We start from the raw sequence: 13620 nt of genomic DNA on the forward strand, positions 1-13620 counted from the left end.
TTGTGTTAATTCTGGATGGGATTATAGTGAAAATTAATCATTGCTGGGGATCCCCTGGAACCTCTCAAAGACCCCTGGGGTCCCCAGACCCCACTTTGAGAACCACTGCGGCTGCGCTTGTGTACCTGGAAATGCAGTTGCCAATGTCAAAATGAAGCTTGAGATTGTTTGTGTGTGTATGTGTATGTGTAGGGCGGACTACAGGAAGTGGCAGACCAGTTGGAGCTGAAGAGGATTGGGAGGCAGCATCAGGCCGGATCGGACTCACTGCTCACTGGCATGGCTTTCTTCAGGATGAAAGAGGTACGGTCACACTAAGTTACAGTCACACACACACGTATCTACGATCACACACTTAGTTACAGTCACACAAACTTCTCTACGGTCACAGACTTTGTTACAGTCACACACTTCTCTACGGTCACATACTTAGTTACAGTCACACAAACTTCTCTACGGTCACAGACTTCGTTACAGTCACACACTTCTCTACGGTCACACACTTAGTTACAGTCACATACTTTTCTACTGTCACAGACTTAGTTACAGTCACACAAACCTCTACGGTCACATACTTAGTTACAGTCACACACTTCTCTACGGTCACAGACTTAGTTACAGTCACACACACTTCTCTACGGTCATCAGACTTAGTTACAGTCACACACACTTCTCTACGGTCACAGACTTAGTTACAGTCACACACACTTCTCTACGGTCACAGACTTAGTTACAGTCACACACACTTCGCTACGGTCACAGACTTAGTTACAGTAACCTACCGTAAATTCCGGACTATAAGCCGCACCGGTGTATAAGCCGCACCTGCAAAGTTGACTATTTTTTTCTTATATAAGCCGCACCGGACTATAAGCCGCGGGTGTTTTAATGGTATTTTTTTTTTTTTTTTTGTGTTTTAATGTTTAATTACCATATGTAATGCTCCCATTTATTAACATTTCAACAAAACAACATAACACAACACCACCTGTGTTGTTATTTACAGTGCACACAGTGTCATACAGTGTCATACAGTGTCATACAGTGTGGTGAAAAGAGGGCAAGAGAGGAAATTAAAACAGAAGTGGATTTATAGTTAGAAAGAGTGCTAAAAAAGAGATTTTTTTTTTTTTTTTTTTTTGAAAAAATCCATAGATAAGCCGCACCGTTATATAAGCCGCAGGGGCCAAAAAAGGCAAAAAAACGGGAAAAAAGGTGCGGCTTATAGTCCGGAATTTACGGTACTTCTCTACGGTCACAGACTTAGTTACAGTCACACACACTTCTCTTAGAAGGTACGGTCACACACTTATACCTTTTTTACATCAAAAGTCCCACTAGTACACGTGTTTTTGTTACCCAGGAAAGCAGCAGGGGGTAGCAGCATCGCCTTTTAAACTTTTAGATCGGACTCTCAGCCCGCGTTTCTCTACCGCTGCGGGCTGTCTCTTCCCCCTCCCTTTTCCCTTCTTCTCTCACGGGGGTCCAGACACGTCAGGCCAGCCAAAACAAAATGGAAACTTCCGGGTAAAAATTTCAAACTAATGTAATTTAAACAAGTAAATGGCCTCACTGATGCACTTCGGAGGAGAAAAAGGTGTTTCAACAAATGAAGCAGCAAACATTGTATCAAAATACTCGTTCTGATGTTAAGATTACATAATAGTGAAGCTGTAAAGCATTACTCAAAATGTGAACGTTACAATGAGTACTTTCTTTTGAAAGAGCTAAAGCAGACGACCTACTTACATTCTGGCTGACTTGACGCAGTCTATGAGCCTGGGGCTGGGCTGTGTGGGCATGACAAGAGACACTTTTTTATCTCAGCATATTCGGTCAATGTAAATGAACTGTTAAGAAAAGCGAATTTCAGGCTGTAGGAATCAGTGAATCTCACTGACGTACGCTGGAAAAGGGGCTCAGGAGGACGAGAAGCAGGGTCCGAAAATCATGCGTTCGACCACCGCCAAGATTTATATCACCAGCCGCAGCAGAGGTGCCGTGTAAAAACCCACCAAACTTGCAGGGTCGCTCTATCGGCTAAACGGCCCGGCTTGTAAACTTTAAGACTGAAGAAAATGTCACTACACTTGCATTACTGTTATTGTTGTATTCTCCACTCGTGGCATAACGAGTTCCAAAAATGTTTATCCTATATTCTTTAAAGTCCCTGGAAACCAGAAATATTTCTTTATTATTTAGCATTTTGAGTTCATCACATCACAGGACCCTATGTTAATAAGCCACCAGCCAAATTTGAACGATGATGAACGTCGCAAAGTATATAAATTTAGGTTTGACAGTCTGGCAAAACTCATGAGAAAATCATTATTTTTTAGAGTGTATTTCTCCCGCGGACTGTGTGGGCGTGTCCTTTCTGCAGCAGGTTTGCCGAGAGAGAGAGAGCGCGAGACAGAGGGGGGAGGGAAACGGAGAAAGAGATCGAGTTACACAGCACTCGCGAGTGTGTGTGTGTGTGTGTGTGAGAAAGAGAGAATAACCTGCGTGTCTCTCGCTCTCTCTCACTAGTCCCGAGACAGAGAGAGAGAGAGAGAGAGAGAGAGAGAGAGAGAGAGGACGGCGGCACACAGAGTGGGAGGGAGACGGACAGCGAGGGAGCGCTGTCACTGGGGCAAAGAACGGACAAAAGCAGGGTGGGTGCGGATTGTGCGCGTGTACAAAGGTTATATAGAGCTTATGACGTCATAAGCTCCTGCGTTTTAGCACCTCGCGCACTGCTGTCTTCAATGAGGAAGTACTTTGTAGAATCTTGTAGAAAAGTGGCGATTTTAAGGCTTTGGGTTGAAAGTAATGTATAATAATTTCGGAGGCACAAAATTACTAACATAAGACCCTAAATAACATAGTTAGAACGTTTTTGTGGATTTTGGTTTCCAGGGACTTTAAGATTTTAAAACGTCTTTATCTTCTTTTTTCAAATACCGTAAATTCCGGACTATAAGCCGCACCGGAGTATAAGCCGCACCTGCAAAGTTGACTGTTTTTTACATACCCGTAAATTCCGGACTATAAGCCGCACCGGTGTATAAGCCGCACCTGCAAAGTTGACTGTTTTTTACATATATAAGCGCACCGGACTATAAGCCGCGGGTGTTTTAATGTTTTTTTTTTTTTTTTTTTTTTTTTTTATTGTGTTTTAACACATTGAGTGCCAGCGACGCCATATGGCGTCATTAGAAATTTACCGTAGAGTGCCAGCGACGCCAAATGGCGTCAGTAACTCCAAATTGTTTTTTTGACGGGGGGGTGTCGATCTAAGCTTCTTACGTCGCCTCTAACAATATTGTAGCTATTGGAGGTCGATAACCTATTTTACAAACCCATTAGGTGGCGACAGCACTCTCCTGATCAGAGAAAAAGGAGCCAAACACACAGAAATAGTCACTGGGGAAAAGGAGGAAATCGCATCGCATCCGTCCGTATGCATCGACGTGCAGAAGCACAACGAGCACAACGCCAGCTGTGCCCAGAGCAGCAGCATCCGCTGTCACAACTCGCACCTCCGTGTACGCTGCAACAGCACATTCGCATAATCAGCCTTATTATTCCGAACTGGAAGCATGCGAGCCCGTGACAAACACACGCGGAACCAAAAAGCTGGGTGTCGCGCACCATTCACTGTGTGTGCGCAGCAAACTCAGCAGAGACTGAGAGCCAACAGACACACCCAGGAGGCGTGTGCAGTTGAGGGGGGGGCGGGGGGGGGAGCACGCAGAGCAGCATACACTTCACCCAGACAGACCCAGACATCAGAAAATTAGCTTCAGAGTCAGTGATGTGCTTGAAATGTTTAATTTCACAAAAGGCTCATTATCTCAGCTCGTAGAAAAAAAGGGATGTTTTTGCTTCAATCAAGCTATCTTCTCCGGCTCATAACTAAAGAACAGAAAATGGGATCAATAAACTTTTTTTTGCAGGTGATAGAAGAGAGTCTCATCGTTATTTGTGCGTGTTCAGTGTTTACATAGTAATTATTAAAGAAATTATATGACTGTTTTAAAATGCATTGCAGCCTATGTGGCACAGCAAGCAACCTTTTGCCCAAGGGCCGTGGCACTCAAAGTGTTAATGTTTAATTACCATATGTAAGGGTTCATGCACAGAGGGGATTGTCGGGAAAGAGATGGCTGTTTGAGGAAGCTCCCATTTATTAACATTTCAACAAAACAACATAACACAACACCACCTGTGTTTCTTTTTTACAGTGCACACAGTGTCATACAGTGTCATACAGTGTGGTGAAAAGAGGGCAAGAGAGGAAATTAAAACAGAAGTGGATTTATAGTTAGAAAGAGTGCTAAAGAAGAGAGAATTCCGTTTTTTTTTTTTTTCCCCCCTGAAAAAAATCCATAGATAAGCCGCACCGTTATATAAGCCGCAGGGGCCAAAAAAGGCCAAAAAACGGGAAAAAAGCCGCGGCTTATAGTCCGGAATTTACGGTATATAAGCCGCACCGGACTATAAGCCGCGGGTGTTTTAATGGTATTTTTTTTTTTTTTTTTTTTTTTTTATTGTGTTTTAATGTTTTAATTACCATATGTAAGGGTTCATGCACAGAGGGGATTGTCGGGAAAGAGATGGCTGTTTGAGGAAGCTCCCATTTATTAACATTTCAACAAAACAACATAACACAACACCACCTGTGTTGTTTTTTACAGTGCACACAGTGTCCGCGGTGTGGTGAAAAGAGGGCAAGAGAGGAAATTAAAACAGAAGTGGATTTATAGTTAGAAAGAGTGCTAAAAAAGAGAGTTTTTTTTTTTTTTTTTTTTTTTTTTTTTTTGAAAAAATCCATAGATAAGCCGCACCGTTATATAAGCCGCAGGGGCCAAAAAAGGCCAAAAAACGGGAAAAAAGCCGCGGCTTATAGTCCGGAATTTACGGTATCTTCTTTTAAACATCTTTATCCACTCTGAAGGACTTTTAATAATTTTTTTAACACATTTTAAAGTAAAATGCATGAATTTGGTGTACTTTGAGAAAGCTTAAGAGCAAAATTAAAAGGCTAGATCTAAGTAAGAACATGTCATCATTACTGTGGTGTGGGTTTACAATGACAAACTAAATTTCTCCCTATAGGTCAGGGATACTCAACTTGCTTTGCCACTTTCGTGAAATGATGGAAGCCGAGGGGCCAGTTAATAAACAAACATACATTTTTCTGTAGCGGATTGTAGGTTTTTGGGGTGTCAGCCGGAGTTTAGGCTGACAATGTTGTGCACACCTGATAGTTAGGTTAAGTTAGTTAGGTTAAGTACATACATAAGTGCCTGGGTAGCGAGCAGATGGCGGTATTTGACAATTTAGCAGCTAAATCATAGATTATTGAAAGATATTCCATATTCCAGACTGAAATGCTATAACAGAAGTATTGGCCAGAATGACATGAACATTTATTGGACACTTATTCAGCGGATATCTTGCATGTTGCGTTCAGGTGCACTGTAAAAAAAAAAAAAAAAATTTTTTTTTTTTTTGGTCAACATCATTTTGTGGCGGTCCAAATATTATTGTGGCGGCCCGCCACAAATTCCTTTATGTATGGGAAACACTGCATATGGACTGTGTCTGCAGCCAGGGTGGCCAGCGCGGACAGACAGTTCCCCAGCCCATAAATCTTGTAAAATCTGTCTGAAATAGCTCCCCAGCTAGTCTAGCTTGCCAGACTCTCCCAGCAAAGAGGCTGGGAGAGTCTGGCTGGGGAAGGCTTTCACTGTGGACTAGAGGGGGAAAAGGCTCTAACAGCCATCCACCGAACGTACCATGCAGGCTGGCTTCATTGCATAATCCACATCAATCGTTTTCAGCGTGTAGCAACGAGTTAGCGGTTAGCGCTGCTGTTATTGTTTCAAAGGCAGCGGTGCAGGCATTTGAGCTCGGCAGATTCGACACGTACAGCAGCAGAGGCATACAGATTCGACACGGGGGGCGTGGAAAGGAAATCCAAATATGGTCGCAGCCGCAGTCAGAGCGGAGCTTGCAGGGAGCGGAATGGGATTTCCATCCGGCACCGACTGAAATGGTCGGCACCAATGGGAGAGCAAGTCCACCATGCTGCTTCAGCCCAGTCAGACTACACCCCAGCAGATGCAAAAATATGACCATAATATACAGTATGTGTTTGGTGTACTTACAAAGAACTGCCGCAATCGGATTTGTGAAACACGCATTCCGTAAAATCACGATTTCCTTCTTCCTAGTTTTTCCTCTGACACCCTGAGCTCACCTCAACAGAGGCAGCCAGATTGAGGGCGCTCTGCCTCCGGCTGAAGCTCTATCCGCGAGTGCGCCAGGGTCCGGGTGTGCGCGCAGGCTCTCTGCAGACCCGCATACTTTTGTGACCGCGCGGACATGTCTGGTGGAGGCTGCGTATTTTCTTCTCTGATTTTTCCGCGTCACGTCATGCCACGCCTCCCCTGAAGTTGGCTCGCACCCCCCCAGGGAAGGCGCACCTCACACTTTGAAATCTGCTGTCTAAAGCTTGAATTATGCTCACCCTGCCGTGAAGGGCGCGTGGGTGGAGCGCGGGCCGGGCGCGTCAAATGACGTAAATTTGTTGGCCGTGGTTATTCGCTAGCTCCGTCGGGCGCTCGCCTTGTGCATGATTTTTTTTCTAACAGCGCGAGCTTCTCTCCAAACATGGCCGCTTTCAAGCCACTGAACCCTGAACACTGAGCTGTGTTTTCGCCACATTTCTTGACCCATGTGGTAGGCTATAAACTTTGATTTGCAACTGTTCATTTTTAGTCATTTCACCAAGTAAATGTGTTGTGTTGAGAGCATTATTGAGAGAGATTAAAAGCATCACAGAGTAGGCAATCAGGGCTGAGAAGTAAAACGGCTATTCAGTAAAAACAAGTTTGGTGATTCCTTTATGTGCTGATGTGGGGTCGTTTGAGAGTGAAAGCGCACTCAGTACTGCACATAATAGCGTTTCACTAGGCTGTTCTCACTATTTACCATTGTACAATACATGCTGATCACTTTCTGAGTATAATGGCATCAACCCCAGCGCGGGGTCTGCACGGAGACTCGCGGGGCCCCACCCCCAACGAGCTTGGTCGAGTATAATTCAGCCTTTAGCCCCCATTCACACAGGACGCTGAAGCAATGCTCAACCCAAGCTCTACCTACGCTGAACCCACAAATTTCAGTTAGCCGCTCGAAGCCGTTCACACCACCCGTGCGCATGTCATGCTGAAGCCACGTCGAAGCCACGCTCACGCCTTGCTCCAACGATCGTTCAGCATTCACGCCTATTTTCCAAGCCAGGGTATCCGCGGGGTCTTGAAAAGTCTTGAAAGTTGGGAATTCAATTTAGGGAAAATCAAGACCCTTGAAAAGTATAAAATTTCAATACTTTTTTCAGAAAAGTCTTAAGTAAATTTCAAATTCAAGACCCTTTAAATGTGTTTAAATGGGTTATTTTTCGATGTGAATATGTCCAAAGATTTTGACAAAAGTTGACCTGAATTCATTTATTTTGGTCCTCACAACAGCGCACATGTTTTGTTTATCAAGTCATTCTCCGCCTCCCCACCGCTCCCCACAGTATCAGCTTGAGAGAAAGTGCCCAGGTCGCTTGACAGAGTGCATTTACGCTGCCCCTCCCCCCGGCAACACGAGCAATCAGTGTAGCTGTGCGTGATCATCACTGACTGCTTGCCAAGAAGTCATCAACTGTTTACAACCGTGCGTAGGCTATTGTTGCAATTCAACGTGATAATGGCTGCTGAAGGATAAGAACCAGAGAACCCCCAGAACTTTTCCTCCGTCGAAAAATACAAATATAATATTGTGGGAATATTTTGGGTAAAAGCACAGATGGCCAGGGAGGATTAAACATGCGGGAACGCCATCCTTATTTGCCAAATTCAAGGTACGTTAAAACTATACTGTCAATGGTTAAAACGTTGTCTTGCGTCATCATACATCGTATCGGACACAGACCATTTCCACCCGCAGCAGGATTAATGTCAGCTAAACACTTTCATAGGCTAACATGGCTAACGCTAATTAGCACCAGCTATCTTTGCGCTCTCTAACGTTAATGTTACTTGACTGAGCAAATAACATTATGTGTAGGCCAGCATGTCGTTATCAAAACGTATTGCTGTGTGTGTGTGTGTGGGGGGGGGGGGGGGGGGGGGGGCTGCTCACCAGCACACAGACAGAGGCTGTGTGTGTGCATCAACATTGAAACTATGACGCCACAGGTCTCTTTCTGAGGAATTGTAGCATTGTATCAGTGACAGTTGATCAGTGTGTCTCACGCCACAATAGTTTGACTGCCACATATATTAATTTAAATTCAATCTCTTCATTTTGCTCTCAGAGTGCACCAGATTGATGCATCTTACTTTAAAATGTACAAAATTTTCTTTCAAGAGGGTCCAGGGTCTATCCACCATGATCTCTCCAAATCCTCAGGGAAACACTGTTGTGTGCATGTGTGAGTGAGTGAGTGAGCGAGCGAGCATGTTATTGTTATAAATATACTTTTTTTGTTTTTGTTTAAATAAACCGTGCCTTTGGGGTAGTCACACAATTTATTCTCTTGAGCTTTATTCCTTCCCAGCCTATCTGAATTCTGTTGTATTGATACAGTGCATAGAAGTTATGGCAAACTAAGACCATTTAGTTTTGCAATCTCAAACTCAAAATGTATAGTACCGTAAATTCCGGACTATAAGCCGCACCGGAGTATAAGCCGCACCTGCAAAGTTGACTGTTTTTTACATATATAAGCCGCACCGGACTATAAGCTGCGGGTGTTTTAATGATATATATATATATATATATATTTTTTTTTAATTGTGTTTTAATGTTTAACACTTTCAGTGCCACGGCCCTTGGGCAAAAGGTTGCTTGCTGTGCCACATAGGCCGCAATGCATTTTAAAACAGTCATATAATTTCTTTAATAATTACTATGTAAACACTGAACACGCACAAATAACGATGAGACTCTCTTCTATCACCTGCAAAAAAAAGTTTATTGATCCCATTTTCCGTTCTTTAGTTATGAGCCGGAGAAGATAGCTTGATTGAACGAAAAACAGAGCTTTTTTTCTACGAGCTGAGATAATGAGCCTTTTGTGAAATTAAACATTTCAAGCACATCACTGACTCTGAAGCTAATTTTCTGATGTAGTCACACCTCAAAAATAATTTCCTTCAATAAAACAGTGAAGGCAAGGGAATTTTGTTTGGAAGAATAATATTTTTAGCTGAAACCAGCAGCGCTGGCGCCTGCATGCGCTGCTGGTTGCAGCTTCTTGCTGATCTTTTGCTGCTGGTGGGCATCGGATATTCTGGCTTGCGTTTGCCAACCCTGTCCTGCTGTCTGGGTCTGTGTTGTGTACTTGGCTCTGCGTGCCCACCTCCCCCCCTCCTCCTCCCCCCCCCCCCGTTGTGGGAGGAGTGTCTCTCTGCTCTGCTGTTTTGTCTGCCTGTGCTCAGCACTGAAAAAGTCCGCTAGATACTGCTTTTTTACAGCCGCGTGTACCAGCTCCCATGCTTCGAGTTGAGAATAATAACAAATCCACGGCTGATCATGTGTTGCAGCGGACACGGAGGCTGTTGCAGTGGACACCGAGGTGCTCAATTGTGATAGCAGATTGGCTGCTGCAGGGGCACAGCTAAACGTTGCTTCAATGAAGCCGCTGCATACGGACGGATGCGATGCGATTTCCTTCCCCCCAATGACTTCTTCTGTGTGTTTCACTCCACGTTCTCTCATCTGGAGAGCGCTGTCGCCACCTAAGGGTTCTGTAAAATAGGTTAGACACATTCAATACCTCTGAATATTGTAAGAGGCGATGTAAGAGGCATAGATCGACACCCCCCCGTCAAAAAAAAAAAATCGAGTTATTGACGCCATTTGGCGTCGCTGGCACTGTACGGTAAATTTCTAATGACGCCATATGGCGTCGCTGGCACTGAATGTGTTAATTACCATATGTAAGGGTTCATGCACAGAGGGGATTGTCGGGAAAGAGATGGCTGTTTGAGGAAGCTCCCATTTATTAACATTTCAACAAAACAACATAACACAACACCACCTGTGTTGTTTTTTACAGTGCACACAGTGTCCGCGGTGTGGTGAAAAGAGGGCAAGAGAGGAAATTAAAACAGAAGTGGATTTATAGTTAGAAAGAGTGCTAAAAAAGAGAGATTTTTTTTTTTTTTTTTTTTTTTTTGGAAAAAAATCCATAGATAAGCCGCACCGTTATATAAGCCGCAGGGGCCAAAAAAGGCCAAAAAACGGGAAAAAAGCCGCGGCTTATAGTCCGGAATTTACGGTAATTGTGTTAGTTGAAGGTGTGTCGTTGATGTAATCGGTTACAGCTCGAAGTGGCGATGGGGTCTTGACATTTATTGGAAGGGTCTTGAAACAGTCTTGAAAAAGTCTTGAATTTAACTTCAGGATTGCTGCATATACCCTGCAAGCGTGATGCGTCAAGCCAGGCATGAAGTCAATGGGAGTTGTGGGCGGGTTCAAGGCGCGCCGAGTAGGCGCTGAGAGGAAAAGAGAAGGCTTCTTGTGTGAATGGTGAACAAAATGGAAACTTCCGGGTCAAAATTTCAAACTAATGTAATTTAAACAAGTAAACAGCCTGACTGATGCACATTGGAGGAGAAAAAGGTGTTTCAACAAACGAAGCAGCAAATATTGTATCCAAATACTCGTTGTGATGTTAAGATTACATAGAATCAGAATCAGAATCACTTTTATTGCCACAGTATGCAAGTTACATACGAGGAATTTGTCTTAGTGTCTGTATGCAGCATAGCGGTCACATCAATATACAGAGATAAGAAGTAGGAAGATAACTAAAGACAATCACAAAGTTGCAAGTGCAATCAAATCGAGTAAATATATACAATATGTACATGAGTGGTGAAGTGTTCTGTGGATAATAAATATGAATTTACCGTACGTAGAATTTACATGAGCTTTACAGACCGAGTTAAATAGACGTTAAATAGGCAGTGGATTTACATGAATTTACAGTCTGAGTTAAATAAGAGTTTACATTGAATGTACATGAAATTTACAGGCTAAGTTAAATAGGCATTAAATGTGCAATGGATTTACATGAATTTACAGTCCCAGTTAAACAGTCATTAAATTAGATATGAGTTACAGTTTTATGGGGGGGGGGGGGGGGGTTCAGCTAAGTTCAGGAGGAGGTAGTGCGTTTGCGGGGGGTGGGGGTGGGGGGTGTTGTTGGTGAGGTCCTTGGTGGAAGGGGTTTCCGGGCCTTGTTGGTGAGGCTGATGGAGGTTGGGAAGAAGCTGGTCTTGTGGCTGGTGGTTCTGGTCTTGGTAGACCTCAGTCTCTTGCCGTGGGGGAGTGTCTTAAAGAGTTTGGGGCCAGGGTGGGAGGGGTCGGCCATGATCTTGCGAGACCGCTTCAGTGTCCTGGCTGCATGCAGGTCCTGGAGGGATGGCAGGTTGCATCCGATTATCTTCTCAGCGCAGCGGATGATGCGCTGAAGTCTGTTAATGTCTTTGAGAGTGGCAGCAGAATACCACCAGACGGTGATGGAGGAGGTGAGGATGGACTCAACGATGGAGGTGTAGAAGTGCACCATCGTGGCCTTTGGCACTTTGAATTTCTTCAGCTGCCGTACAAAGTACATCCTCTGCTGTGCCTTCTTGGTGAGAGCTCTGATGTTCAGCTCCCATTTTAGGTCGTGACTGATGGACGTCCCCAGGAAGCGGAAGGACTCCACAGTGTTGACTGGGGAGTCACCCAGGGTGATGGGGGAAGGTGGGGCTTTGTTCCTCCTGTAATCCACAATCATCTCCATTGTGTTTTTGAGCATTTAACACCAGGTTGTAATGTCTGTAGAGCATGACTCAAAATGTTTAACGTTACAACAAGGGTTTGATTTCTGAAAGAGCTAAAGCGGACGACCTACTTACATTCTGGCTGACTTGACGCTGTCTGCGCCTGGGCTGTGGGGTGCACTCGTGCATGAGAGATGCTTTTTTTTCTCTGCATATTCCGTCAATGTAAAATAATTAACCGTTAAGAAAGTCGAGTTCCAGGCTGTGGCAATCACTAAATCTCACTGACTCACGCTGGAAAAGAGACGGCAACTCAGAAGCAGAGTCGGAAAATCATGGGTTGGACCACTGCCAAGATTTATATCGCCAGCCGGAACAGAGCCGCCGCGTAAAAACCCACCTCACTTGCAGGGTTGCTCTATCGGCTAAACGGCCCGGCTTGGAAACTTTTAGACTGAAGAAAATCCCACTAGTTTGTAGGCAGGGATTAAAGTTCTCCGTCGCTACGACGGATTTCCGTCTATTGGAGCCAGATATGAAATGTGAAAAATACCAAAATTAAAGCCCCTTTGTATATTTTCAATGTGTATTGTATTGAGTTTGAATGAAAGCTTTTATTTTGAGAAATTCTGACCGGATGTCCAAATGATTCTCCTGGGCTGTGTTCAAGCCACAATAAGTCTGAAAATGTATTGCTACGGTTTCCAGGTTGAACGTCATGTTTCCTTGCCTGTTTCAATGCACCACTATGTTCGCTGATAAATGTTTTGCTATGTTGTGCTATGTTTTCGGCCCGCTGAACGCGACCCTGCAAAGCCACTCCTAATATGTAACGCTAAACAAAACACTGTTGCAGATCTGCCTCTCAGACAGTGTTCGTTCCTAACGTTAAATTATCCCTAATGACAGCATTGGACTGAAGAAGTTTGTTATTGTGAGAATTGGAGTTAATTTATTACTGCAAAGGTGGAGGAACTTTAAAAACATGCGCGATGCGGAGTTGTCTTTTATTGGACAGGTAAAACTTGCTAACACACACGCTCAAACGTTTGCTGCAGTAACGTTAACATTATTATTTTCGGTGTATTTTTCACCCCGACAGCGCGGGAGGTTGACGCTTTTTCCACGACCACATGTCACTAATTGTCATTTCCACCATAAAGATGCATGTCAGCAGAATAACGTTATTTGATGGAGAGAAAAAGTCTAGTGGAGTTTCACTAGCGTCAATGCTAACGTTACTGAATGAGCTATAGGCACCTATCTGTAACGCAACGTGATAACATTTACAAACAACTGTTGCTAGCGCAGTAACTAGTTGGTTACTAACTTTCTGGTTAGCATTAGATGTGTCAGCTGCTGCTAGTCTCTGAGTTAGTTGATAACAAGATGTTGATTTCATCTGTTACCTGACTCCACCATGATACTAGTTCTGAAATTCTGAAAGTGTATTTGTATAGCACATTTCATACACAGAGGCAATTCAAAGTGCTTCACATAAAATGGTTGACAGGAAAAGAAAAGAAGAGAATAAAATGGACATTTAAAAGCATCACAACAAAACTTTAAAAAAGAGTATAAAAAGTGCATTAAGCAACAGGCGCAGCAGTTGCAGAAAGAGCTAAAAACTTATAGAGGACTCATTGGGTTTGCATAGTAGCTGTCAGCAGTTAAAAAGCGACGGTAAACATAAAAGTCTATAGTCTATTTTTAAAAGTTGGGGCAGATCTGAGGTCTTCAGGCAATTTGTTCCAGCTAGCAGAAGCATAGTGGGTAAATGCAGCCTTCCCATGATTTGATT

At 43.8% G+C, this 13620-nt stretch overlaps 1 protein-coding gene across 3 annotated transcripts in view; it reads left to right on the forward strand.

The window, feature by feature from the left end:
* The window catches only part of cnot8 (CCR4-NOT transcription complex, subunit 8), an 82322-nt gene that overhangs the window by 34857 nt on the left and 33845 nt on the right, over window positions 1-13620 (forward strand). For all 3 annotated transcript variants that reach the window (XM_083637332.1, XM_083637333.1, XM_083637334.1), the window contains one exon: window positions 193-303. In XM_083637332.1, the coding sequence (XP_083493458.1) occupies window positions 193-303 (111 nt within the window). The remainder of the gene's footprint in view (window positions 1-192; window positions 304-13620) is intronic.

This window comes from Poromitra crassiceps, assembly GCF_964638095.1.
Source record: "Poromitra crassiceps genome assembly, chromosome: 1".
NCBI lineage: Eukaryota > Metazoa > Chordata > Actinopteri > Beryciformes > Melamphaidae > Poromitra > Poromitra crassiceps.